Below are 23,562 nucleotides of genomic sequence, written 5' to 3' on the forward strand. Positions count from 1 at the left end.
TTTGCAGATTCCTACTGCAGCTAAAGGGCTGTTTCACCATTTTATCAAATGGTTTCTATTTGATCACCTCTAGTTCAAAATCTAAAATACATAAACTAATCACACCTGGTGGTCTTATCTTAGAGCAAGAAGGTCCTAGGTTTGAATACCAGCATTCTAACCTGTACTGTGTTACTGTACACTGATAACAGATTATTAAAAACTAAATAGTTGATTTTCAGATGTTTTATTTTTTTAACCTTATTTGTGAAAATAACCAAAGAATATTTTTTGGATTCTCCCAAAATATTGCTGAATGCTCATCCCACTCACATGAATAGAGCATTGTATATCGTCTCTCCTGTGGAAATGGATATATTGCTAAACCCCTACTGTTCAACTTAGAAAATATAGAATATGAAAACCAGTTTTAATATTCTTGATTTGAGTCTAGAGATTATGAAATACAGTCCAAATTTCATATTATTTTAATTTGTGGCCAAATTTGGAGCAGTGTTTAGATCAGAAAAAACAGCTTTAGCATTATTAGCTAGCCTCTGTTTGTGGTCAAAGTTTGCACAACGAAGGGTGTCGCAAACACATATTTAACAAGACTTATCAATAAGCAAAACACAACTTAATTAGGTCAATACCGATGGATAACTTTCCATGTTTTTCTTCCTCCATGTACTCATGGTGCACTCATACCGCCCCCTAGACGATGCTGCTCTGGGCACAGAGCCACTGACAATAGGTGTGGCATATCCTTACACCATGTAAAGCGCTACAAGAAAGTAAACAAAACAGTTTCATGGTTTTCTTCCGATTTTACTCGAGTCAGTGTGTTCCAGTGCAAATACAAGTCACTCAGTAGCAGAATCGACTCCTCCCCTCCAACAAACAATGTCAGTAAACAGTATTTTCAGCATATTTGTGCTCACATTTCATCCAAGAGCTCAGCGTCGCGTCACCTGCAGTACAAACAGATGGTTATGGTACACATCGAACGTGATCATGTTCTTCACAGTTCTGAGGGGCAATTGGGGGATCGGGGACAGGGGTATGGAGGGAGAGGTTATTACATTTTACCCATGTATCAAGACCAAAAGGAGCTCCTATGTAATTTAGGTCACTTAAATTGAAGAAAACAAATAAATAACTTGACGCTGCAGGGTGTGAAAACACGTTTCAGCTCTTTTTCTCAATTATTCATAGCAGTTACGTTGCAGGTATTAAATAAATAAAATAAATAATAAATGGCATTGTCCCATGCTTCCGTTTTTTTTTAAATCCCATATTTATTTAAGATTGGTAAAATGGTTAATTTATCTACACCCTTACCCCAAATTATAACAGATTTTTTAAAATCCCCTTTTGAAGAAAGCTAATAATTTCTTTCCATTATACAACTGCAATTCTTCAAAGGTAAATATTAAAACAAAACAAAACAAAAAACAAGAAAAACCGATTTGTGATGATAGGTGCTTGTTTGGGCAGCTACATTTCTTGGCAAAAACACTGTAAAAAAAAATAAATCTTTCAACGTAAATGTATTAAAAAAAATGTTTCCTCCTAAATGAGCGATGAAAAAAGTGCAGCTTACAAACAAATGACTTGATGACTTTGTGCAAAGGCCGAAAGTCCCAGAAACATTCAGATAAAGAATTAGGTGTCAAAAATCAAGGCATACAGGATTAAAAATAAAAAATAAAATAAGACACCAAACAAATCAATAAATGAAGAAGTTAATTAAAAATGTGCAAATAATAAGAAACAAACTTTCACACATCTCTTGGGCCTGCTTCCCATGTGGGTGAAACAAACTGCATTTCTGATCCAAACAGTTTAACAGCAGCATAAAAGCACAAAGTTCTCCTTTCAGCTTTAAGATTTGTTTCTCAACGTCTTTAAAAAAAAAAAAGGGGGGGGGAGCAAGAAACAAAGACAATCGATGAACTTATTTTCTCTGCTTATTACAGTCGCAACAATGTGGCTCTAAAGCAGACACAAGAGTGCTTATATCAAACAACAGCGCCCCCTATGTGTGGGACATGAAGCGACCGGGGAGGAAGGTGTACTCGGTGCAAAAAAAGGGAATCCTTCTACCGCCAGAACCTGAGCGGGAAACAGGCGGAGGAGAGGAGCTCAAGAGGTTTTAGAAATTACTTCCTGGCAATAATAATAATAATAAATAGTTGTCTTACATTCATGATGATTTTCAAAAGTGCACTTCAGTAAATGCACAATCGAAACCAAAGCTTGAAACAGGAGAGTAAAGCTTTGTGAAACGAGAACCTAAAGCTGATGAACGTGATACGAAGGGGTTTCCGGCTGTCTCTAAACACAGACATTTCACAAATTTTAGATGCCAATTTTGATAAATATTTACCAAAATACAGTTAGACTAACGCAAGTACAAAACTTTATTGCAAGTTTATTTGAATGGTGTAGAATGGGGGAAAGCTTAACTCAAACTCATAGAGTGGTGACAGTCCTCCAGCTAGCGGAGGAGCAACCTCTGTCCAGAAGTCAGGACCAGAATCCTGGATGATAAGGAGAATCTTTGGGAAGTCTGAACTCCGGCCTGCACAGAGGGACCGTCCCGTCCCGGAACTGTCCCTCGTCCGACTCATCCAACAGGTTTGCATTCCTGCGGGGGGAGAAGGGAGTCGGGGCCTCCATGGGGGTGGGCAGCACCGCGGAGTCCCTGCCGAACTCCCCGGTGGGCGGAGTCTCTGTGCTGGAGGTGTAGGCGGGCGACTCGCCGCTGCCCAGCATTTGTCCGTTGGCCCTGACGCGCGAGTCCCCCCAGAACTTGTCGCACCGCGGCCGCGGTGAAGGGCGAGGCCGAGCCACGAAGTCCAGGGTTTTGGGGCGCTCTGGGGCGCAGCGACGGCGGGGGGTCGGGGGGAAAACCACGTTGGGGTCGGGGAGCCGGGGGACCTCAGGAGAGTCTTCTTTCAAACCCCTGAAGCCACCTGCTGCTGTTAAAGCAGAAAAAACAGATTTTGTTAACACGCTGGCAGACTGGAGATTAGTCCCTCCGTCCGTCCGTCCGTCCGTCTATCTCTGTGGGAAACTATTGACTTTTGCCTTAAAGGAGCAGCGTTATGTATTTTCCAGGCACATAGTACCATTTTATATCATAGTCAACTACATGATACCTTCAGTTACCTTCAGTCATATATAAAATATGACTTAAAAGAAATTTGACTTTGTAATTTAAAGCCTCGAAAATAGGTCTCTGTCTCTTTAAAAATCTCCTCCTCATAATAAAACTCCGCCTTCAGGAAGTCATCACAATGTGGCTCCTCTATTAGCCCTTTACCAAAGTTTTTACCAGAGTGGCGCTGAGAAGCGGCTCGTCTAATGAACTCAGCTGATTCTCACTTCCACCAGGTGTTTGCTAATTGCTGCTGGCTAGTCTGAAGGACCCGAGTGAGGGAGGGCTGCTCTGTGAGGTGGAAGATCAGAAGCTCGGAAGCTTTAGTTCTGAGGAGGAGCTGCACCTCAAAGGCGCTGCTAGGTCCTCCCAGGTGTTTTCCACTGAATGGTTGCCATGGAGATTAAAGGACTTCTCAAACATGCATCAAAGAATCAAAGTAACACTGCCTTATTTTTAAGAGGAAATAACTTTATAACATGAGGTAAAGCTAACATTTTTTTTTAGCTTTTACATAATACTGCCTCTTTATAAATATGTGGGAATGCTGTATTTTTATTTCCTATGCGAGGCATAATTCAAAACATTTTCATATGTTCCATGTCTTTGAATAGACAACCTAATACGGTATGAAATTATTACATTTAGAGTTCTACAACATAAAACGTGATGTCACGCCTTTACCCGCACTGTCCAAAGCTTTCTTCTCCGGCAGCGGCTCCAGTGAACTGGAAGGGCCGTTCTTCTTGATGGCTCCGTCCGACGGGGTCCTGCGGAGGCTCCGCGCGGAGGGCGGGACGCAGGGGACGTGTGTGGGCGTCAGAGACTGCCGCGGGTTCCGCTTGAAGCTCTCCACATGAATGTTGACCAGCGAGTTGACCGGCGTCTGGACCGGCGCCCTGCGCTGCGAGAGCGGAGGTGGTGCAGGGGGCCGGGACGACGCCGAGGCGAGCCTGCAGATCAGCAGCTCGTCGCTGTCGGAACCTAGCAGTGAGTGGGTGGAGTTGGAGTCGGACACCGACGATAAGGACAGGAGAGTATATGAAGAGGGCAAACCTCGCTCGGGCAGGGAGGGGGCCGAAGTCTTGAGCGGGCTTTCCCTGTGGAACAGCCTGCGGGTCGGGGAGCTCGTGCTCCACCTTTGGCCGCCGGTTCTGTGAAAGAAAGCATCCCTTCTGGATTTGATGCCGTCCTCGGGCGGGGCCAGCGTGAGCAGGTTGCAGCCCAGTCCGACGGCCGCCAACAGAGCCCCGCAGCCCAGCAGGACCAGCTCAGACCGCCTGCCTTCCCCGGGGCTCTTCCTGCACGGCGGGGTTCCGGGAACCTTGCCGCCGAGGCAGTACTCGTCTCCGTCGTGTTCGATGGAGGACGATGCATGGGCGTCTTTCTGGAAGGGAATGCAGAGGTAGGACTGGCCAGGGGCCGCGTCTGGTTCTGTGGTGAAACAGCAATCTTCATTTTCTAAAAAAACAAAACAAAACTTTGTCAAATAGGTTGTCATCAAAAGCTAAAAAGAAAAAAACATATATATATATGCTGAGGGAATTGCACATATACACTATTAAAATATCATACACGCACACAAGTATTCTTACTCACACACACAAGGCATACAGACATACTATTCTGAATGATAGGTCGAACATGTATGCCTGTGTGGTTGTGTGTGTGTGTGCGTGTGTGAACTAACACTGGGCTGAATGAATGAATGACAATGAACAAATGAATGGGGATGAGACTTGTGTTTGTCTGTGTGAGAGACTCGTACTTTTTTTTGTGTGTATGAGTCTTTAGTAGTGTGTGTGAGGCAGAACATAGTTTTTTTGTCCTAAACGGCCCCTCATAGATTTTTGTTTTCTCCGCAAGCGCTTGTTCGTGGTCAAGCAGCTGCAGACACACTTGTGGGTCACCAAATGCAGCAGCGTGGGGTCGATGTGTCTCTGTAATGTCAACAGCTTCATTTCTCAGGCAAACTCAAACCGCCTGAGACGTTCCTGCTGACCTGTCTCCAGGAGGCTGGGCACCCCAGGCACGGCCGGACTGTGTCTGGGAGATCTGCGGAGGTTTGGGGCGCTGCAGGACCGCTGCCTGCTGCCCTCGTGGGGCGGCTTCACACTGTGACGGACGAGAAAACCACAAGTTGTCCGACTGAATTAAAAAAATGAAGAAAAAAAAAATCAAACACTAATTCAAAATGAATAGTTCAACGGAGTCCAAGTGGATTTGATTTCAGGTTCTCTCACCTGGCGTCTGCGCTGTGCTCCCGATAAACGCCACAGCCACGGGAACGGCCTTTTTTCCTCGAGCCCTTTCTCTCCAGCTCTGTGCAGCTCTCCCCAGGGGTAACTGAAAAAATATTGAACGTTTGATTCACATATTATTAAAAGTTAAACTTAAAAATTTGTGTTAAGACAAGCTTGTATAATTTTGCATGATATTGTCTGAATTCTGACTTTTCCCCTCCACATAATTCTGACTTTCTTATCGGAATTCTAACTTCAATCTCAGAATTCAGAATTTTTCTCGAAATTCTGACTTTCTCTAATCTCTGACATTTTTTTTCAGTGGCCCTGATCTTCTCCCGTATGGTCAGTGCTGTCCTACATGCTAACAATTCCAGTTTCCTTGCTTGTAAAAACAGAAGCCTTGTCCTTACGCTGGATGGCTCGAAGGCGCGGCAGCATGAGCGGACTGGTTGGAGGGCTGGAGCCGCTGCTGAGCAGACTCCTGCGATGATCGTGGGACGGAGACGCCTGCACCGTGATTTTGTGCTGAAAATCTAAAGGACATCAACGGAAACCCCTTAGCTTCCATGACAGTGTCGAAGTTAACAGAGTAACAGCAGCAAAATAAAGAAAAACTTGATCCTTCGAAGACGAAACAACTTAACTTTGGCAACCCATGACAGAACTCTGGTGCTAGTAACTAAGGAAGAACCTTGAGTTTGTTACGCCGTGGATTGTGAAGCGCTACATTTCCAAAAGCCTGCAAAAGTATTCACAGTCCTTTTCATGGTGGATTGTATTTACCAGTACAGTGACTTAAAAATGAATTTATTTATTAGCATCACAGTAAAGGGAATTTAAAATACATGAACATACATGGAACATCCTCCACGGTGTCCCAGGTTTGTGGCAGGGATGCACGCCCCACTTTTAATATTTTTATATGTAAAAATATTTTTTCAAACGGTTAAGAAGATACTTTCACTTTTACAATTGCGTGCAAAAAAACCCCAACAACTCACATCATCCTGTTTATCGGCATCATGCTGTCTGGATGGCTTTTATGAAAAGAGAACATCAGGAATTTGTGTTTGTCATTTGACAAAAAGCGAAAAGCTCCAGCGGTACGAATACTTTCGCAAGGTTGCCGTGAATATACAATCACATATCGTCACCTTCCTAAAATAATGGCCCGAGTCATTTTTTTGCCAAAAGTTATTTTAGCAAAAATATAAAAACAAAGAATCTATTTCTCAAAGATGAATGCACCCTTAAAACACACTTAAGTTGGTGGCTGTCCGTTGGCTGTCAATATCTTTCTCAATATCTTTGCAAAGCACTGAACATATCACAGCGTTTCGTTAAACAATTTCTAATGCGTGCAATATTTCTCAAGGAAACATTTCGTTGTAGCTGCAGTAGGTAGCTTTAAGTCAAATCTATGCTAATGTCCAATTTCTAAGGTTTTGGCGCCTCACAAGCATATTTCATCTCCTTTTGTACGTTGATGCTTGCCAGCTGTTTGTACCTGAGGGCAGGCTGATCCTGTTTCCATCTTTGAGTTTAAGGCGGTTGCGGCGGAACTTGCCCTGCCTGCTCTCCACACGCGGCTTCTCCTGGTAGAGCTGGTGGATGATGATGTTGAGCTCCCGCTCCACAATATGGATCTCTCTTTCTGCCAGCTCCTGCTCGCGCTTCCTCAGCGCCTCCTCTTGGCACTTCTGCTGCAGCGCGGCTTGGGTCAACTCCTCCTCCCACGATCGCAGCTCCTGATGGAGGAGGAGAGGAGAAATAAACTATGAGAGACGTGTAATCACATCTTCAGTGGTTTCATGTCAAACTCAAGTGTGCAAAATGAGGAGCACCACAAGGCTCAATCTTTGGGACCTATTTAGTTTGTTGTTGTTGTATACTTTCCCCTTGGGTCAAATAATATGTCCGTTTTTTTTTTTAAGTGTGCTATTGTTCTTATGCTGATGATATATAGCTCTACTGTTCTACTGCTCCCCATCTGCATAGCCTGTCATGAATGCTAATGCTAGGCATGGACACCAATGACTGCGGATAAACGGTTTTCCTCTATCATCTGTTTCTCTGTCATTAGCACATTGAGAGGTGTGAACATAAGGTTGATTGGCAGCTCTAAGACCCTCCTCCTGGCTCTGACTGGGTGTTTTTGAATGGAAGCGGTGCATTTCCTCAGACGGCAATAGCAGCCCAGGGAAGAGGTGGAGGAGCTCGATCTTTTCATAGATTTTAACGTATTGTCACAACATGGTGGTTTTATCTTTAGATTTCCTTTTCCAGTTTCTGACATATGAAAAGTGCTATATAAATTAAGTTTACTTCACTGTAGTCTTTCAGAAATCAGGTATAAAAGAATGACATTCTGTTTGGTTTTTTTTGGGGGGGTGGGGGGGGGTTCTAGCTCTTCTCATCACCTTTTCCTTGGTCCTAAGCTGATCAAACATCTCCTGGATCTCCAGTTTCCAGTCGTCCTGCAGGGAATGAAAGGACTCTGCTGGCATTTCGAAAAAGCCTGATTCCTCGATGGCCGTGAGCTGGTCCAGGATAGTTGTGAACAGCGGCCGAGAGTGAGGATCCGGGCTCCAGCAGTCTGTAAGAAAGAAGAAAAAGATCATTTTAGGTATTCTGTTTGGTTATTTCATGGTTCATTTCTGGGGCTAAAAGTGCCCCAGTTGATAAAGTGGGTTGGTATTCATTTATTTTTTTCTACTTACTATCCATCAAACGTGCAAAAGGCTCGGGACATGTGGAGGGAATGGGTAAAGCCAGTTTGTTCATTGCCACTCCATAGGCCACGGCGAGACCGTCGATGCTTCGAAAGGGAACTTCTCCGGTCAGCAGCTCCCACAGCAGCACGCCATAACTGCCAACGCACGAGGAGGAAAACGCAGAGAGACTTGTGATTACGGCATGAAAATTTCACTTGATCACTCAGGATGCGTGGGCTTTTGATCATTTTGATCTCAGTGCGTAGGAATACATGAATGTTAAACAGCGTGCTTGCTGAAAGAGGCTGGACTGTGAAGAAAGCCACATTACTTTGGTAAATGTCAAAACAGGATCATTCTGCACCCCACTCGTGTAAATACCGAGCGGAGATGGAAAAGGTCAAGATCAGAGAGAGCGAGTGTGTGAAGCAGAGCGGTGTGTCTTTTGACAGATAAAAGAAGAGCTTACAAACAAATCAAGTTAGCAAGGAATCGTGTAGGAATGCGCCAGATTCTTTTTACACTGTAGCAACTTTGATATTTTAGCTCTTAAAGGTATTAAGAGCTAATGCCTATATTAGCTCTTAATAAAGGTATTATTAAGAGCTAATAATACGCAAAAGAAGTATCTCTTCTTCTGCAGCTGATCGTAAGAGCTGCGGTATTTGCATGTAGTTATGTGACAAACAGAAAAGTCAAAAGGGTATCAGTATGAAATATAGATATGAACATATGAAATATGGAACTAGCGACCCCACGACCGGATCTCGGTTAGATGGAAGACAACGAACGGATGGATTGTTACTTTGATCGGGATTCTAAATATATAGAGTAATCATGATGAAAACACTGTATTCTAACTATTAAATCCAGTCAAAACCAATTCAGTTGGGCTTTAGAAAAATAGCAAAGATTTTGCTTCAAAAGGTAAACTTTAGAGATTTACTGATCATTAAAGGGACAGTAATCCATTTTGTAGCACAATCAAGTTACCTTTAGTTGTTATAAAAATGCTGTATATATCAAATATGAAAAAAACGACATGAAATCGGGCCTCCGTCTCTTTAAAATCTCCTGCTGTTTATGAAATTCCACCTTCAGGAAGTCATCACAACATGGCTCCTCTATTAACCCTTTAACATCGTTTTTACCAGCGTTGCACTGAGAAGTAGCTCCTATGATGAGCTCAGGTAGACGTGCAGTTCCACCAGGTGTTTGCTAATTGCTCCGGGCTAGTCTGAAGGAGCTGAGAGGGGGAGAAATTTCTTGTTTTAAAGACTCAACAGGTTTTGACATCTGAAAATTTTCTGAGTTTCAGAAGTTGAAAATTTTCAAAACTTTTTTCTAGTACTGTGGTGCCCAAAGTCGGTCCTGGAGGGCCGGCATTCTGCACGTTTTAGTTCTCTCCCTGGTTTAACGCACCTGGATCAAATGATGGCTCGTTAGAAGGCCTAAGAAAATATTTGACATGCTGAAGTGGTTGTTGGAGAGAACTAAAACATGCAGGATGCCGGCCCTCCAGGACCCACTTTGGGCACCCCTGTTCTAGAAAATGTGGTGTTTCTAGCAAATTTGCGACTTCTCAAACGTAGCCATTTCCAATTGTTTTCTTCTAGAAAATTTCTGAGTTTAATCTAAAGATTTAAGAATTTTCTAGAAAATCTTCCATTATACAAACTTGGAAATTTTCTTGCTTTTTTTCCCCAGAAAATTTCTGAGTTTTTTGGGGTGGAAATTTCCTCCTCCTCTTTTTTTTTTTTTTCAAACTACAATAGCCTTAACACACCTTTGCATAAATGTGGATATAAAATCAATTTTTCATGGATTTTCTTTTCTTTCATGGATTCGTTTTCTATCCGTTTTCTAAGCTCTGTGCAGCTTGTTTTTTTTTTTTTGTTTTTTTTTTCTGCAGGGGCTCTCCTTCCTCCGCCCACCTCCACACGTCGCTACCCTTGGAGAACGTGGATGAGCGGATAACCTCAGGAGCCATCCAGGCGTAGGTCCCGGCGGCGCTCATCTTGGTGGTGTGGTGCCACTCCCGGGCCAATCCAAAGTCGGTTATCTTCAGAGTCTTATTGCTGAGGTCCTCCATTTCCACCCTTTCGAGGATCAGGACTGGGTGCGGCATTGGTGGGGATGTTGGGTTGGTGAATGGAAATGAGTTTGGAGGCAGCGGGAGGGGCAGGAGGGGTTGCGTGCAGATTGGTGGGAGGTTAGGGTGGAGGGTTTCAGATGATCACCATCGGGATTTGAGATGAAGCAGTAGCATGAGTACCGTGATTTACCACAACGGCAAATTAAAAAAATAAAACAAGAGGGGGTGAACAAAACAGGGTGCGGTTGTTGGAAGGCCAGGATGAAAGGATAGAAAAGATGAAAGCAGAGAAGAGAAGAAGAAAGAATAAACAGTAAAAACCAAGCTACTACGAGCTACGACAACAAAAGCAATCCAGAGGAGAGAACCGGCTCCCCCTTGATCAATGCTAATGTATTCCCCTCATGCTTTTACAACCCAACGTCTCATACAAAGCACTAATTATACAGTTTAACTCCTGAAATAGTCTGTTACAACATACCGATTTTGCTCTAACGGGCAATGAAAAACACCCCCGCCGTCCGGACGTGTCCGGGAAAATCCTGAACACATGAGCCGAGGCCTCTCCTCTCAGCCCCACAAAGCCCGGGCCATCTGCTGCGGCTGCACCCGCCCAGCCCAGGAGGGGAGTGTCCAAGGGCTGCGGTGCACATCAAGCACCTCTTCATCTACCCATCACGTCACTGTGACGCCGTGGAAATGGCTTCCGCAGAAATTCTACCCAAAATATGGGGGTAAAGTGATATTTCACTTTAGGTAAGCAGCTGAGTTAAAGGGAAAGTCTTATGTGTTTTCCAGCCACATGGTGACACTTTATAGCATAATCAAGTAACTGTGTGACATTCAACTCTAAAAATGCTGTCAAATATGACTTAAAAGAAATTTGACTTCATAATGTACGGCCTTGAAATTGAACCTCTGTCTCGTAAAAAACTCCTGCTCTTCCTGAAACTCCGCCTTCAAGAAGTCATCACAACATGGCTCCTCTTTTAAACCCTTAACAACATTTTATCAGGTGATTGCTAATTGCTGCAGGCTAGTCTGCAGGAGCTGAGAGTCACGGAGGATGGGAGTTCTGTAAGGCAGAAGCTCGGAAGACTTATCTCTTGAGCTAGGTCCACTCAGGAGTGTTGCACAGCTGAATGGTTGCCATAGAAGTTTAAAGGATTTTTCATTCCAGGTATGTTTTTGATGAGGAAATAACATTATAACATGACTCACTGCTGTATATAGGTCAATTTTACACACTACTGTCGCTCTACGTAAGGCTTGACTGCAGATGCGGTCACTCCCCGCTCCATTCCAGAGAGGCCCGTCGTGCTTCAGATGTGTGAACTCGCTGTAATGCACAGCCTTTTGGGTACGATGGGTTGGTATGGGAATGGCTGTCAGCAGATGTAGCTGAAACTATCAAAAAGGATTTACAAAGACTATTTTGGGGAAATAATGGTAATTATAAGATAAAAATGTGAGTTTAGAAAAATTGTTGGGGGAGAGTGGGAAGATCAACCGTCACTCATGGCATTTTGGTGGTGGTTATGTTGGATTTCACCCTCTATTTCACATGTTTTAGATCTGATGTAACTGAGGATGGGATGTTCAGCCTGACTCTATTACACCAGTTCTGTCAGGAGGAATGAGACAAAATTCCATCTAACTATTTTCAGGAGCTTATAAAAATGTCCATTGCTTGTGTGTGTTTGGCATTTAGCAAACAGAAATAGGCCTGCTAATATTGACAGTCCGAAAAATCTATATGGGTATCTTATACAACGAATGAAAAATATCAAGTTTCAACTGTTTCTAAGTGAAGAAAGAGTTGGACTGAAAGTCAGCTTAAACGCAGGCAAAATACATTTGAGGAAGGAAGGAATCCATTGGAAGACTGTAAAACACAAGTACGAAAAATAAAAAGAAACACAAATATTTCATATGACTGACCTATTGAAGGCATTTAGAGGCTAACGTCAAAAGAGAGCAGAAGAGAACCTTGGGAAGAGAGGTCAGCCTCTGGCCACTTGCTTTCGTAAGCTCGGGAAGGTTTGGGTTTTCCCCACGAAGTCCAGCATGACATCAAGTCTGAGTGACTTTGAAAGTGAAGCTCCCGAGATGATCGCCACAGAATCAGCCAATGGCAGTCGGGGGCCTCACTTCACACATTGTCGGAGCCACCAATGAGGAGGCCGGGGCAGAGCCCTGGGCAAATCCTCAGTAATAGGCTTGGGACTTACAGGATCCAATTGGGGCAAAATGCAAGATTACAACTCCACAAGTAAACATGCAAAACTCCTTTTCCTCCTGATTTGACTTCTGAAGCACATAGTTTCTAACCACATAATGATAATAAAAATATAATACACTAATAGATTTATTTTACACTTTAAAGGTGCATTAAGAGAATTTTTCTTGGGATAAAAAAGGCTGGTAGATCAGTGAGAAAGTCCGTACTAGTGCAGATTAGTGTATAATTGACTGGACTTTCATAACTGCTTATTTCCGCACCCGTTCTTTAACCGTGAAAAATACAAGAGTAGTAGTGCAACACAAACGGGAATGTGGTATATTTCACAGTGTTCTGGCACTTATTCAATGAGACAATATTAAAAACACAAAGTGAGGGAATCTTACTGTTGCTGGACTTGAGGTCTCTGTGTATGATGGGGACAATGGCCTGGTCATGGAGGTAGTGCATGCCTCGCGCAATCTGCACAGCCCAGTTCACCAGCGTGCATGGGGGGATGCGTTTCCCGGCGAGGGCCCGGTTCAGGGGCCCCCCGCGAGCATACTCCATGATCAGGCACAGGTTGGGCTCCTGCAGGCACACCCCCAGAAGAGCCATGATGTTGGGATGGTTGAGCATGGCGAAGAGCTTGGCCTCCTGACGCACGCTCTCCAGAGTCTGCGCCACGTCCTCGTCAGGGTCCCGTCGGGCCGCCTTCACGGCCACCTTGGCGCCCCGCCACAACGCGCGGTAGACCTTTCCGAAGCCGCCCACCCCGATGATCTCCTCCAGGGTGAGCTCCGAGAAATTGATCTCCAAGACTGCGGTGGAGAGGAGACAGAAACAACACTTGCAGGAATTAAACAAGTTTGTCATGCTCCAAACTAGATCATTTATGAGAAGAATGCTTTCTGTTTCCATAAGTCACTGTGTTGCTTCAGATAGAACAAGTATCTGTCCTAAAATATAGAATCTAGAGTTGGAGAAGGAAGAAATACGATTAAATGGGTGCTTGCTATTATATCAACTTTGTAAAAGTCAAGAGTGTGATGGTGTCAAGAGTAACAATTTGATCAAGTTTTGGAAAACGGTGAGGGGAAAAAATAACACTTTTTTGCTTGCTTTTGCCCTGTTGTTGGCAAATAGATGAAAAAAGAAAAAATATATATCAAAACTGAGTCAAAATGCCAAGATAAAAGTGAAGTGTAGAGAAAAAAAAGTTTAAGAACTATATTAAGAACAAAGCAGATATGCTATGAGAAAGTTTTTTAAAAAATCAAGTGCTTTTCCAATTAAAAAACTGTACGTTGATCATTGAATCAAGCAAGAATTGTAAAGAACAATACCACTTTATTGTGTAAAACAAAGCCTATTTAGCATTCTGACATTTTTCTTTGAGATATTTTTACTTTTCCACATCTTAGCTTTAATAATTAAATAGTATTTTAACTTTCTTTGAAGTTACAACTGCGACTTGTAGTAGGTATGGTTTCTTAGTTGGAGCAAGAATTAAACTTTTATCCAGCGTAGCTAGCTTAACAACAGCGGGAATGCTAAACTTGCTAGCAAGCTAAGCTTCTTAACTTTGTGGGAGTTTTTGCTAAATAACGTATATTTAATGTTTATCACAAAGCCAACTGTTAAATTTGTTGTTTCGTTTAACACGGTGGACAAACCAGAAACGCAAAAAATTATATTAAATCAATAGACGTTATTTTTTCTGTTAAATTAGACGTTATTTTTTCTGTTAAATCCACATTATTTCTAACTGAAAATATCAATTAAAATAGGCTATTTCAAAACAAAATGTATGCGAAATTGCTACGGTAAATTTATCGACTAAATTCCGACATTAAGAGTTTTCAGAAAAGGGAACATCTGCGTCGCGAGTTGACGCCGCTTCACGAGACTGACCTTGATGAATATTTCAGGTGAGTGAAAGTAGGTCACCGGTCTCAGTGTGTGAACGACTGGCTGCGACAGCATGGTCCATCCAAACAAAACAGGTTTATCTAGATCTGAGATTTTTATTTTTATTTTTTGTAACTGTGTTGGTGAGTAATACTGGATTTGTGGTTAGAGCATAACTTCACATCCCCTTTCAGCTGGCATCGTCAGTACATTTACAGGGGCGCGTCCAGAAATGTTTTAAAGGGTGACTATTGATGTGGGCCACGTACAATTTCGAGAGGGTTGGACTGACGGTATTCAAAACTGGCAGAGAGCTAAAAAAAATAAAATACATATGAAAAAATTTATGTATATAACAACTAATTCATAGTTCCTATTAAAAAATCTAATATTGAGTGCTGTGTAGCTCAGTCAGAGCAGGAGCAGGTGCATCATATATTGATGCAGCTCTCCTGACCCAAGGCCATGCATTGCTTCTCACCTCCCATCCTCCACCCCTTGTCTCCTTTCCCGCATGTTCATTATCAAGTAAAAGACCACTAGCGCTACAAATACTTGTGCATGGTAGGGAAAAGCAAACTGCCTGGTCATGGCACCCCGTTGGAGCCTCTATTTATTGCAAAACCTGTGTAAAAACGATTGCATCATATTTTAAACCAAACGCACACAATATATTAAAACCTAATTTTACATGCAAGAGAGAACGTGTTCTCCTCATTATGTTTTCTGGGGGATAACATAGGATAACAGTGAGCTGGGGTGCATCACTTGAATAATGGTCCTGAAGCTGAGGATACCTAGCCAGTCTGTTTCTAGGCCAACCGGAGTGACACAGCACTCTGAATGTGCAGCTTCCTCCAGCATGATGCCAGAAGCACTCCATCCCCATTATCCGTGTTTTAGATGGGCATTGGTTTACTTCTTATTTATTTTATTTTTTCTTAAGGTTCTATGCACAATAGGGATACTCACGGTGCAGAGGAGGCACAGGGTGCACCGAGCTCTCCCGCAGGCCTGCCTCCTCCTCTGTTCCGTTCCTTTTGCTGACATAATTGGACGGGAAAATACCAACCCGGTCGGCTATCATACCGGTCCACCAGCCCTCGTCTCCCGACACCAGGGAGTCCTTGGACAGGACCTCCACCAGGTCCCCCCTGCGCAGGCTGAGCTCGTCGTCCGCAGCGGCCTCATACTCGAACACGGCCGTCCAGACACCAGGCGGCGGAAGCGGTGGCGGCGCGGCGGGCTCCGCATCCTGAGCCGAGCCGCCTCCGCTCTCCGCTGTGCTGGGCCAGCGAAAAACATCCGCCTCCGCTTCTTCAGATAGTGACGCCTTGGGACTCAAACTGCTGTCCAAAGCAGGTTTGAAGACATCCATGGACGCGATCCATAGGGGCAAAGTGGATCGCTGCAGCGCATCCACCTGACGCGGTTTGGAGCGTCCTGCGTCCGCAGACGCACACACACACGCACACAGAGAGCTAAGTAGCGCTTAATCTCACAAATAAACACTGTGGAGAACTAGCAGCCTTATGCTGCTGCATCGTCCCCCTTGCAATCCCTGCTGGACCCCGTAAAGCGCATCGCTACTGCAGCTTCATGGATCCCCACGCTCCATCCAGCATCCAATCATCGCTGGGACATCCTGGACGCAGTGGTCTTTTTTCCTTTTTTCTCTCCAAACTAGCTGTCTAACCTGCGAATATCCTCTGCCATCCCATTGGTGCATGGATACGTCAGCAGTTGTTTAGTTCCCAGCCTCCTCCTCCTCCCGCTCCTCCCAGCATGCAGTTCCAGCTCAGTGGCGATTCTAGCATGAATGGTTCCCTGGGTGAACCCCTTCAATAGGCGTTGCTTTTTGTTTTTTTTTCAGCAAAAGAAAAAAATGGGTAATTTTTTTTATTTTTTTATTTTGTTTTAGCAAATTTTAGTATTTAAATTATGTTGTGAAAGTAAAGAGAATTAATTATTTAAAAAAAAAAACATCCAAAATTGTCATAAATGTCTTTTTTTTGTTGTTTTTCTTTCAAACTGATTAAATGGATTCAATCAGTTTCAGAACTGCAGCAGTTCAAAAGCCAGTTTAACTATTTGAGAAATTGTTTTGTTGTTAGGAGAGAAAGAGCTAAACAACTTTAGATCATATACATAGAAGGGGGCGGGGCTTTGGTGGCAGAGTCTCAGATAGGTCAAAGATTAACAAATTGGATTCGATTCAAATAGTATCATCAATAGACTTCTGCTAAAAAAAAAGCATGTTTTAATGCACATTAAATTAAAATGTTTGAAAGATAAACATACTCAGCATAAAACATTCATATTCAAAGGAGAATTTATGCACAATTCTGTAAAACAAAGCAGAATTAAATAAAGAGTAAAAAATGAAATCAATTCCTCATTAATAGCTTTCCAACAAACAGTCCTACTTATAAGAAATGTGCATGTGTGTTTAAACTGAACCGTCATCCTTAAGTTAAAAACTACCGAGTTAAGTTTTAACACAAATTTGTATCCTATTTTCAGGAGCTTAATGTCATGTATGTAGGAAGGCAACATTTGCTCGATGTAGCGGAATGAAAACAAAAACATTCAGAGTTTGCAGACAGCGATTGCAGTAAAATGAATAAACTGCAAAATCCAATCGAGTTTGGGATGATTCACTTTTGTGCTTTCTTTACACGCAGGAAACCCCAGTTAAACTGCAGCATTTACCGACTTAAAATAATAAATTAAGGAAAAAATTAATTCTCCTTTGTCATCTTAAATGCTTTTCCCGAAGCAGAAAAAAATATTAATGTCATGCTGGGTTCCAGTTTCTTAACCCACATGCAGAACACCAGGAGAACGGGACAACAGATAAATAAAGTTTATATGAACATTGTGAAAATGTTGGTGAAAGGGTCTGGTCCTTGGGGAAGGCCCACAGGGTCGTCTGCACACTGAACAGCAGCAAGGAAGATGGTGAGTTTGAGGTAACCGGAAAACTGGAACTTCAAGAGAAATTAAACTGATCTTACTTGATTTGCGGGTTACTTCCACCCAGAAGTGGGGAAACTGTTGGTTTGTGGTTTTGGTATCTTTGTGGGTGTCCTTAAGGTGATCCAGGTTCCAGAGCGAGGTCTTGACTGAGTAAGTTCTGGGTGGATGACATGGAGGCTGCGGTGGAGGGCGGACAGGTAAGTTCAGGCGTGTAGGAAAGCAGAGGAGCGAGGCGACTGCCAGCTGGGTAATCCAGGAACGGTTTATGGTTAATCTGCAGAGATGACGAAGGGACTCGGGCAACCAGTGGGTAATTATCCACAGTCTGCCCCAAGGATTTGGAGCATTTTAAAAAATCTGATTATCATGGTCTGTAGAAATGAGGGTTAATATTACAAGTCCTGGTGCCAGACTGTATGCACTGACAGATGTGTACCATCTCTTACACAAGAAGGAAAATCCAAAAACCAGGTCTAGGATTTTCACAGGGAAACTTCCAAGGCATCACGAGGAATCGCGTGAGAGAGAGAGAGGCAACAAGAATCGACTAGTAGAAGGTCTTCTAAGGAAAACACAAAGCGCTAACTCAGAGTGCTCAGAGTACCATTACTGACAAACACTCAGGCGACGAGGTGCTGGCAGTCTGCTCCTCTTAAACTCCAGGATTATTGGGTGATGAGTAACAGGTGCGCTGACTGAGTCAGCGGGCACGCCCCTCCAGGTGTGCAGCCTCTAACACATCTGGTGGATAAAGGATGAAGCAGCAGGCGAACAGAGAAAAAAACCCAAAACCCTGGTTCCCAACAATTAAAAAGAGAGTTGGACAAATGAACCCCTGGAAAATATACTTTTTCCTCAAAATAAGTAAAAAAAAGTTTTTTTATATATATATATGTATTTTCTTTACTGCAGCTGCACAATCTCACTGAAAAATTCAGAAGAAATGATTAAAAACAACTAGTTTTAACATTCTTCAGGCAGTGGTACTCAATATTAAGAAATTATTGACTAAAACAAGTTATTATATCTTGCTGGAAAGTTATTCGAAGTTAGTTAGAATTTGCACTAGAAACTGGACCAAAAACACTTGGTAAGATTGTGTGTTTTTTCATTGTGGAATGATGAGACACTTGAACTGATGCCTATTAAAAAACGTTGTCAGAGTAGGCCTTTACGAGGATAATGGTTCAAAATATATGGCCAAATTAATCAGAAATGCTTTCCCAGCAACCATTTTAGTCTCATGCGTGTGTGAGAGGAGAGTGTGTGAAATGTTAAAGAAGATGCAAAGGTAGTCAAAATATGATAATTTTGTTAAAAATTACTTTACACATTTTTTTGCCAGCAGTGTATAAATATTCTCGAATAAAAGTTGGCTTTTTCTTAATTTCTCAGAGTGAGATTACACAGCTGCAATAATGATTTTTTATTTTTTTTTTACAGATTTTTACCAGATATTTTCACTTAATATTTTACCTAGAATTCAGAGAGTAGAGGCGACGGGATTAATTAGTGAAAGTGAGAGTGGCATTTCTCGGAAATAGAACAAATGGTTCAATTTTGCAAAAAAAAAAGAAGAAATGATTCGCTTTTGGATTTTGCTTTTTTTATTATTATTATTATTATTGTTATTATTTTTATTGTTTTGACATCTCATAGCAGGCCAAAAACAAAAAAGCAAAACATACTCGTCCAATAAAATGTGCCCCTTTTCTGTTGCACACACACACAAACACGCACGCATACACGCACGCAAGCACACACGCAAAAAAAGAAAAACAATTAAAACAACAGTATTATAACCTCCCCCCCCCCCCACACACACACACACACACACACACACGTGACACATACTACTATTGAACCTCTCAGTTTCCCACGACAACCACAAGTCCAGTTACTGCACAATGACGTTTCCCTTCAATCCCACCGGCTGAGAGGGAACGAAAAGAAAGCAAAACAGAAAGGCGGGTTCCTTCGGATATGCTGTGTGTTCGCATACACACACACACACATGCGCACCAGCTGACATTTTAGCTACAAAGTACAACTAAATAAATGAGAGATAATCACAGAACGTAGATATGACACACTTCCTGATTGCAAATTTATAACAAATAAAAAAATAATAATTTGACAGACTGTGGGTGAAATGTGATGTTATAGTGACCCCTAGAGTGTGTGTGTGTTTCTGTGGAGACACACTGAAGATTCTGTACATAACATGGATTTATGTCGACTTTTGGATCTGAAACCGGAGCTACCTGCAGCACCTACACCAGCAGCCCTGGACGCTCACCTGACCTGATCTGACCTGACCTGACCTGATACAAAGCGTTTCGGTCAGAGATCACAACAAAGATATTCTGGAGGGTTTTTTGGCGAAAATCAGCATCTGTGTATTTTGGAAAAACAACGAGATATGTTCATCGCATAAAGCCGTAGTAACCAATAATCTCCGGAGACCGCTTAAATAACTCAATATTCTGGATTTGGTGCTTTTGGTGAAATTACAGTGTGTTACAGCTTGTGTTGAGAATTTTCCCGCTCAGTCTCAGTCAAATATTTTTCCATGAGAAATGATTTATTTTTGCAACAGTAAACATGCGCAGGGCTTCTGCAACATCTGGCAAAAAAAAAAAAAAAAAAGTCAGAACAGAAATCACAAGTTTTGATGACGTCTACCCAGTTGTTTTACTTTAAAAATAAAATTAATACCAATATGACACAATACTATTTGATTTACCAGCTGAAGACCTCAGGATTTCTAAAACTAATAACTTAAACTGTATAGAAATTGGGATTCACTCATTATTCTGAATTTCTAAAACAAATAGCAACACTAGTATAATCTTGTGGTTGGAAGAGAGATTTTTTGTGTACTTGTAAGGTTTAGTCACCTTTAAAATGCCTATTTGGAAAAGTTATAGGGAAATTTTTGATGAGGCAGGCAGAGTTTAATAAAAATAGTATTTATTTTACCCCGCCCTCCATAAACATTACAGATCTGTGCTCTCAACCTGATTGATTAATGATATTATTTGTATTTCATAGGTAATTTTGAGATGCCACTAAGTACTGACTGTGACTTTTTTCCATTAGTTTTAAGCCCACTGAGAAAAAAGAATTGCATAAACCTAGGTTTTCAGTCAGTGAATTTTTGTGAGGTGTCTTTTACAAAGGCCTCATAAAAAAGGTGGATTATTCATATTCAGCAGTCATTCATTGGGGATGTTTTCCATCGTTCCTCACAGGGGAAAAAAAAAATCCAGACCGTAATCCGATTGAGAAACCAGGGCAAGATTCTCTAATGATTCCATTTTTTTTTTGCCAGAAGTTGTACGCTTTTTCATATCTTATTTCGAAAGGTACTTAGAAAGATTCCAGGACGGCGGATTATGTGTCAGGTGCTGGAGTGCGTCAAAACTGCACGTTGTTATGCCACACAAGCTGATTTGCTTGTTTGGAAACTACAGGATTGAAGACTTTTCCAGATCTGTACGTTGGGATCGGTCTCATAAGAGCTGACTGGGTGGGTCCACTTACCTCCTTAGAGGAAGAGCAGATCATCTTTGTCCAATAGTGACACTTCTGACTCTAGCTACACTGCAAAAACACAAAATCTTACCAAATATCTTTGGTCTTGTTTAACTGACAAGTAACTTTTCATTAAGACATTGGAGATTGTTTTAATTAATAATTTCTTAATATTAATGAAAAAGTGGAAACTTATTTCACTAATATGCGAAAATGTCTTGTTATGAGTGAAATAATCTCCCAGTGGAACTACTGTTTTTTAAAAAAAATAATAATAATAAGGAATAATTTACATCAAACAAGCTCCTATTTCCTGCTGGAAAGTCACTTATAACTTAGTTTTGTCTTATTTCAAGTCTACTCAGATACTTGCACTATAACTACAGCAAAAAATACATGGTAAGATGTGTTTTTACAGTGTAGAACAAAACAAAGTGATAACGAACACATTTTGAGTTTGAAAACCAGCCAAGAGACCCAAGACAAAGTGATGCACAAATCACGAGTGTCAGTAATTGGACAGAGATACTAAATGTACATTTAATAACGCATCCTCATGCAGAGAACAGGGTATCTCTGACCAAACCAAGAGGCTGATTGGTGTGGGTAGCTGCAGCGAACATCTCTCCTTTCACAGGCACCGTTCAGTTTATCGTGACCAGTTTGACCATTACCCTTTTGCACATGTACAAGAAGAAGAAGAAGAAGAAAAAGAAGAAGAACAAGAAGAAGTCTCCAGAAGTAGAACTATACAGCAAAGTGCATGGAAAGAAGAGTACAAAAATACCTCTGAATTTATTTCTGCAGCAACAAATTTAGTCGTTTTTCTTTTTCTTTTCTTCGGATTTCCGATTGAAAAAACGGTGAAAAGTCAAGTGAGACCAAGATATCGGTATTTAAACAAAAATACAATGTCGTACTCGTTTACCTATAGCCAAGATACATAACTCTTAGAAAGGTGAAGACATCCTCAGATGTATAGTTTGACCCTGCCCTCCCTCACCCCGGCCTCCTCCCGCTGCGCCGCGGCGATCCTCTGTCAGATCAGAAGAGGACCACATTTAAACAAATATTGAAAATATACAGAAAATATGGAAATATATTATATATAGATACATTTAGAGTAAGGAAGTAATGTTCAGGGCAGTTTGACCGTGTTCGCATTCCTCCCACCCTCATGTTCTTCTGCTTGAGTCGTGATTCGTCCGGCGGTGTGAGCTGTCGCTGTCGTTTCTTGTTCCTCTTCCTGATTGCGGGATTCCTGACAGAGGTCCTTTTAGGAAAGGACGCAAATAAAATAAATACTATCAATCCACCCCTCTTTCACATCATATTTTCCTTTTCAACTGTAATGTCATTATTATTATTTTTTTTTCAATTCAGAAAATAGTTCTTTAATTCCTCTATGTGACTGGGTCTCTTGTTTATTTTTGTTGCATTAGTTTTTGCATTTTTATCCCCAAAATATGTTTATTTTAAAAAGTCTTTTTTTGTCCCGTTTTGAGAAAAATATAAACCTCTGATTAACTCTGCTCTCTCCAGGTTAACAGCAGAATGCAGGACCTCTTCGGCAATCCTTTGGGGGCATGCTGGGAAATAAAACCCAGATGCAAGCTGCAGTTCGGGCCTTTTGGCACTAGAGGGCAGAATGCGCGCCTCCGAGGTTTCTTTAAGGAAAGGTGGAGAAGGAGAGAGCAGACGACATATCTTAGAAAAAAACCGTTCCTAGCATTAAGATTGACCCAATTTCCACTCTTTGCTTTTTTTCCGTCAGGAGTCTCAATCTGCTCAGAAGCCTTCTATATGACAGTAGGCTTCTAGACTGGAGAAGAGGATGTAGAGAAACCAGAGGCCAAAAAAGATGGCCGACGTGGCCAGTCTGTGTCCTCGCGGGCCGCCCAGTTCCCCTCCGATGTGGGCTCGACGCCGGTAGAGCAGCACCGACACGGCCAGGAAGGCGAATATGGTGAAGAGGGTTACGGAGAAGGCCAGCGAGCCGGCCTCCACCACAAACGGCTTCCCTTTCATGTGCCAGTAAATGGCGGCCACGGACCAGGCCATGCCGATGCCCAGGAAGACGTTAACGGCGTTGCTGCCTGTCACATTCCCTATGGAAGCGTCCGCGTAGGTGTCCTGGACGGCGGCTACCTTACTGGCGAAGGTATCTGCAGAAAGAAGACATTCTGTGTTACAGTCAGCCTTGTTTAGGGAAGCTGTCGATATCCATCCATCCATCCATCCATTTTCTTACACCCTTCTTCCCTAATGGGGTCAGGAGGGTTGCTGGTGCCTATCTCCAGCTGCGTTCCGGGCGAGAGGCGGGGTTCACCCTGGACAGGTCGCCAGTCTGTCGCAGGGCAACACAGAGACATACAAGACAAACAACCATTCACACACTCACACCTAGGGAGAATTTAGAGAAACCAATTAACCTGACAGTCATGTTTTTGGACTGTGGGAGGAAGCCGGAGAACCCGGAGAGAACCCACCATGCACAGGGAGAACATGCAAACTCCATGCAGAAAGACCCCGGGCCGGGAATCGATCCCAGGACCTTCTTGCTGCAAGGCAACAGCTCTACCAACTGCGCCACTGTGCAGCCCTAAGCTGTCGATATGTTTTTTTATTTCATTTTATTTTTACGCCGGTGGCCTTTATTTACAGCAATGCGACAGAGAAAAGGAGGGAAATGAAGCCTGTATATCCTACCGCCCTCT

General features: G+C 42.5%; 2 protein-coding genes across 10 annotated transcripts in view; both read right to left on the minus strand.

Annotated features, from left to right (window-relative positions):
- Positions 1–39: 39 nt before the first annotated feature.
- map3k9 (mitogen-activated protein kinase kinase kinase 9) lies at positions 40–16,062 on the minus strand. Of its 5 annotated transcripts, XM_044142270.1 has the most exons (12): positions 15,302–16,061; positions 12,826–13,239; positions 10,037–10,217; positions 8,109–8,257; positions 7,809–7,984; positions 6,896–7,136; positions 5,799–5,921; positions 5,386–5,488; positions 5,145–5,257; positions 4,199–4,603; positions 3,827–4,126; positions 40–2,963 (listed from the first exon to the last, which is right to left on the minus strand). In XM_044142270.1, the coding sequence occupies exons 1-12, from the start codon at positions 15,705–15,707 to the stop codon at positions 2,509–2,511; spliced, it is 3,066 nt and encodes a 1,021-aa protein (XP_043998205.1). In that variant the 5' UTR covers positions 15,708–16,061; the 3' UTR covers positions 40–2,508. The 5 variants fall into 5 exon arrangements, with proteins under 5 accessions (XP_043998205.1, XP_043998203.1, XP_043998202.1 ...); XM_044142268.1 differs by having other exon boundaries at positions 40–2,960; positions 3,827–4,603; positions 15,302–16,062; XM_044142267.1 differs by having other exon boundaries at positions 41–2,963; positions 3,827–4,603.
- A 2,875-nt stretch (positions 16,063–18,937) lies between these two features.
- slc8a3 (solute carrier family 8 member 3) overlaps positions 18,938–23,562 on the minus strand; it is a 124,142-nt gene continuing 119,517 nt past the window's right edge. For 3 of the 5 annotated variants that reach the window (XM_044142275.1, XM_044142274.1, XM_044142277.1), the window contains one exon: positions 18,944–23,010. In XM_044142275.1, the coding sequence (XP_043998210.1) occupies positions 22,634–23,010 (377 nt within the window). In that variant the 3' untranslated portion in view covers positions 18,944–22,633. Of the gene's footprint in view, positions 23,011–23,562 lie in introns of all 5 variants that reach the window. The other 2 variants (XM_044142273.1, XM_044142272.1) reach the window with 1 other exon arrangement.

The sequence above is a fragment of the Gambusia affinis genome, linkage group LG16, assembly GCF_019740435.1.
Source record: "Gambusia affinis linkage group LG16, SWU_Gaff_1.0, whole genome shotgun sequence".
Classification (NCBI taxonomy): domain Eukaryota; kingdom Metazoa; phylum Chordata; class Actinopteri; order Cyprinodontiformes; family Poeciliidae; genus Gambusia; species Gambusia affinis.

Coding starts and splice junctions, on each gene's coding strand:
- map3k9 (XM_044142267.1), bottom strand. CDS start 15,707: ATGGATGTCTTCAAACCTGCTTTGGACAGCAGTTTGAGTCCCAAGGCG. Junction 10,218..12,825: donor AGACCTCAAGTCCAGCAACA/GTAAGATTCCCT, acceptor TGCCGCACCCAG/TCCTGATCCTCGAAAGGGTG. Junction 7,137..7,808: donor AGCTTAGGACCAAGGAAAAG/GTGATGAGAAGA, acceptor CTCCTCCATCAG/GAGCTGCGATCGTGGGAGGA.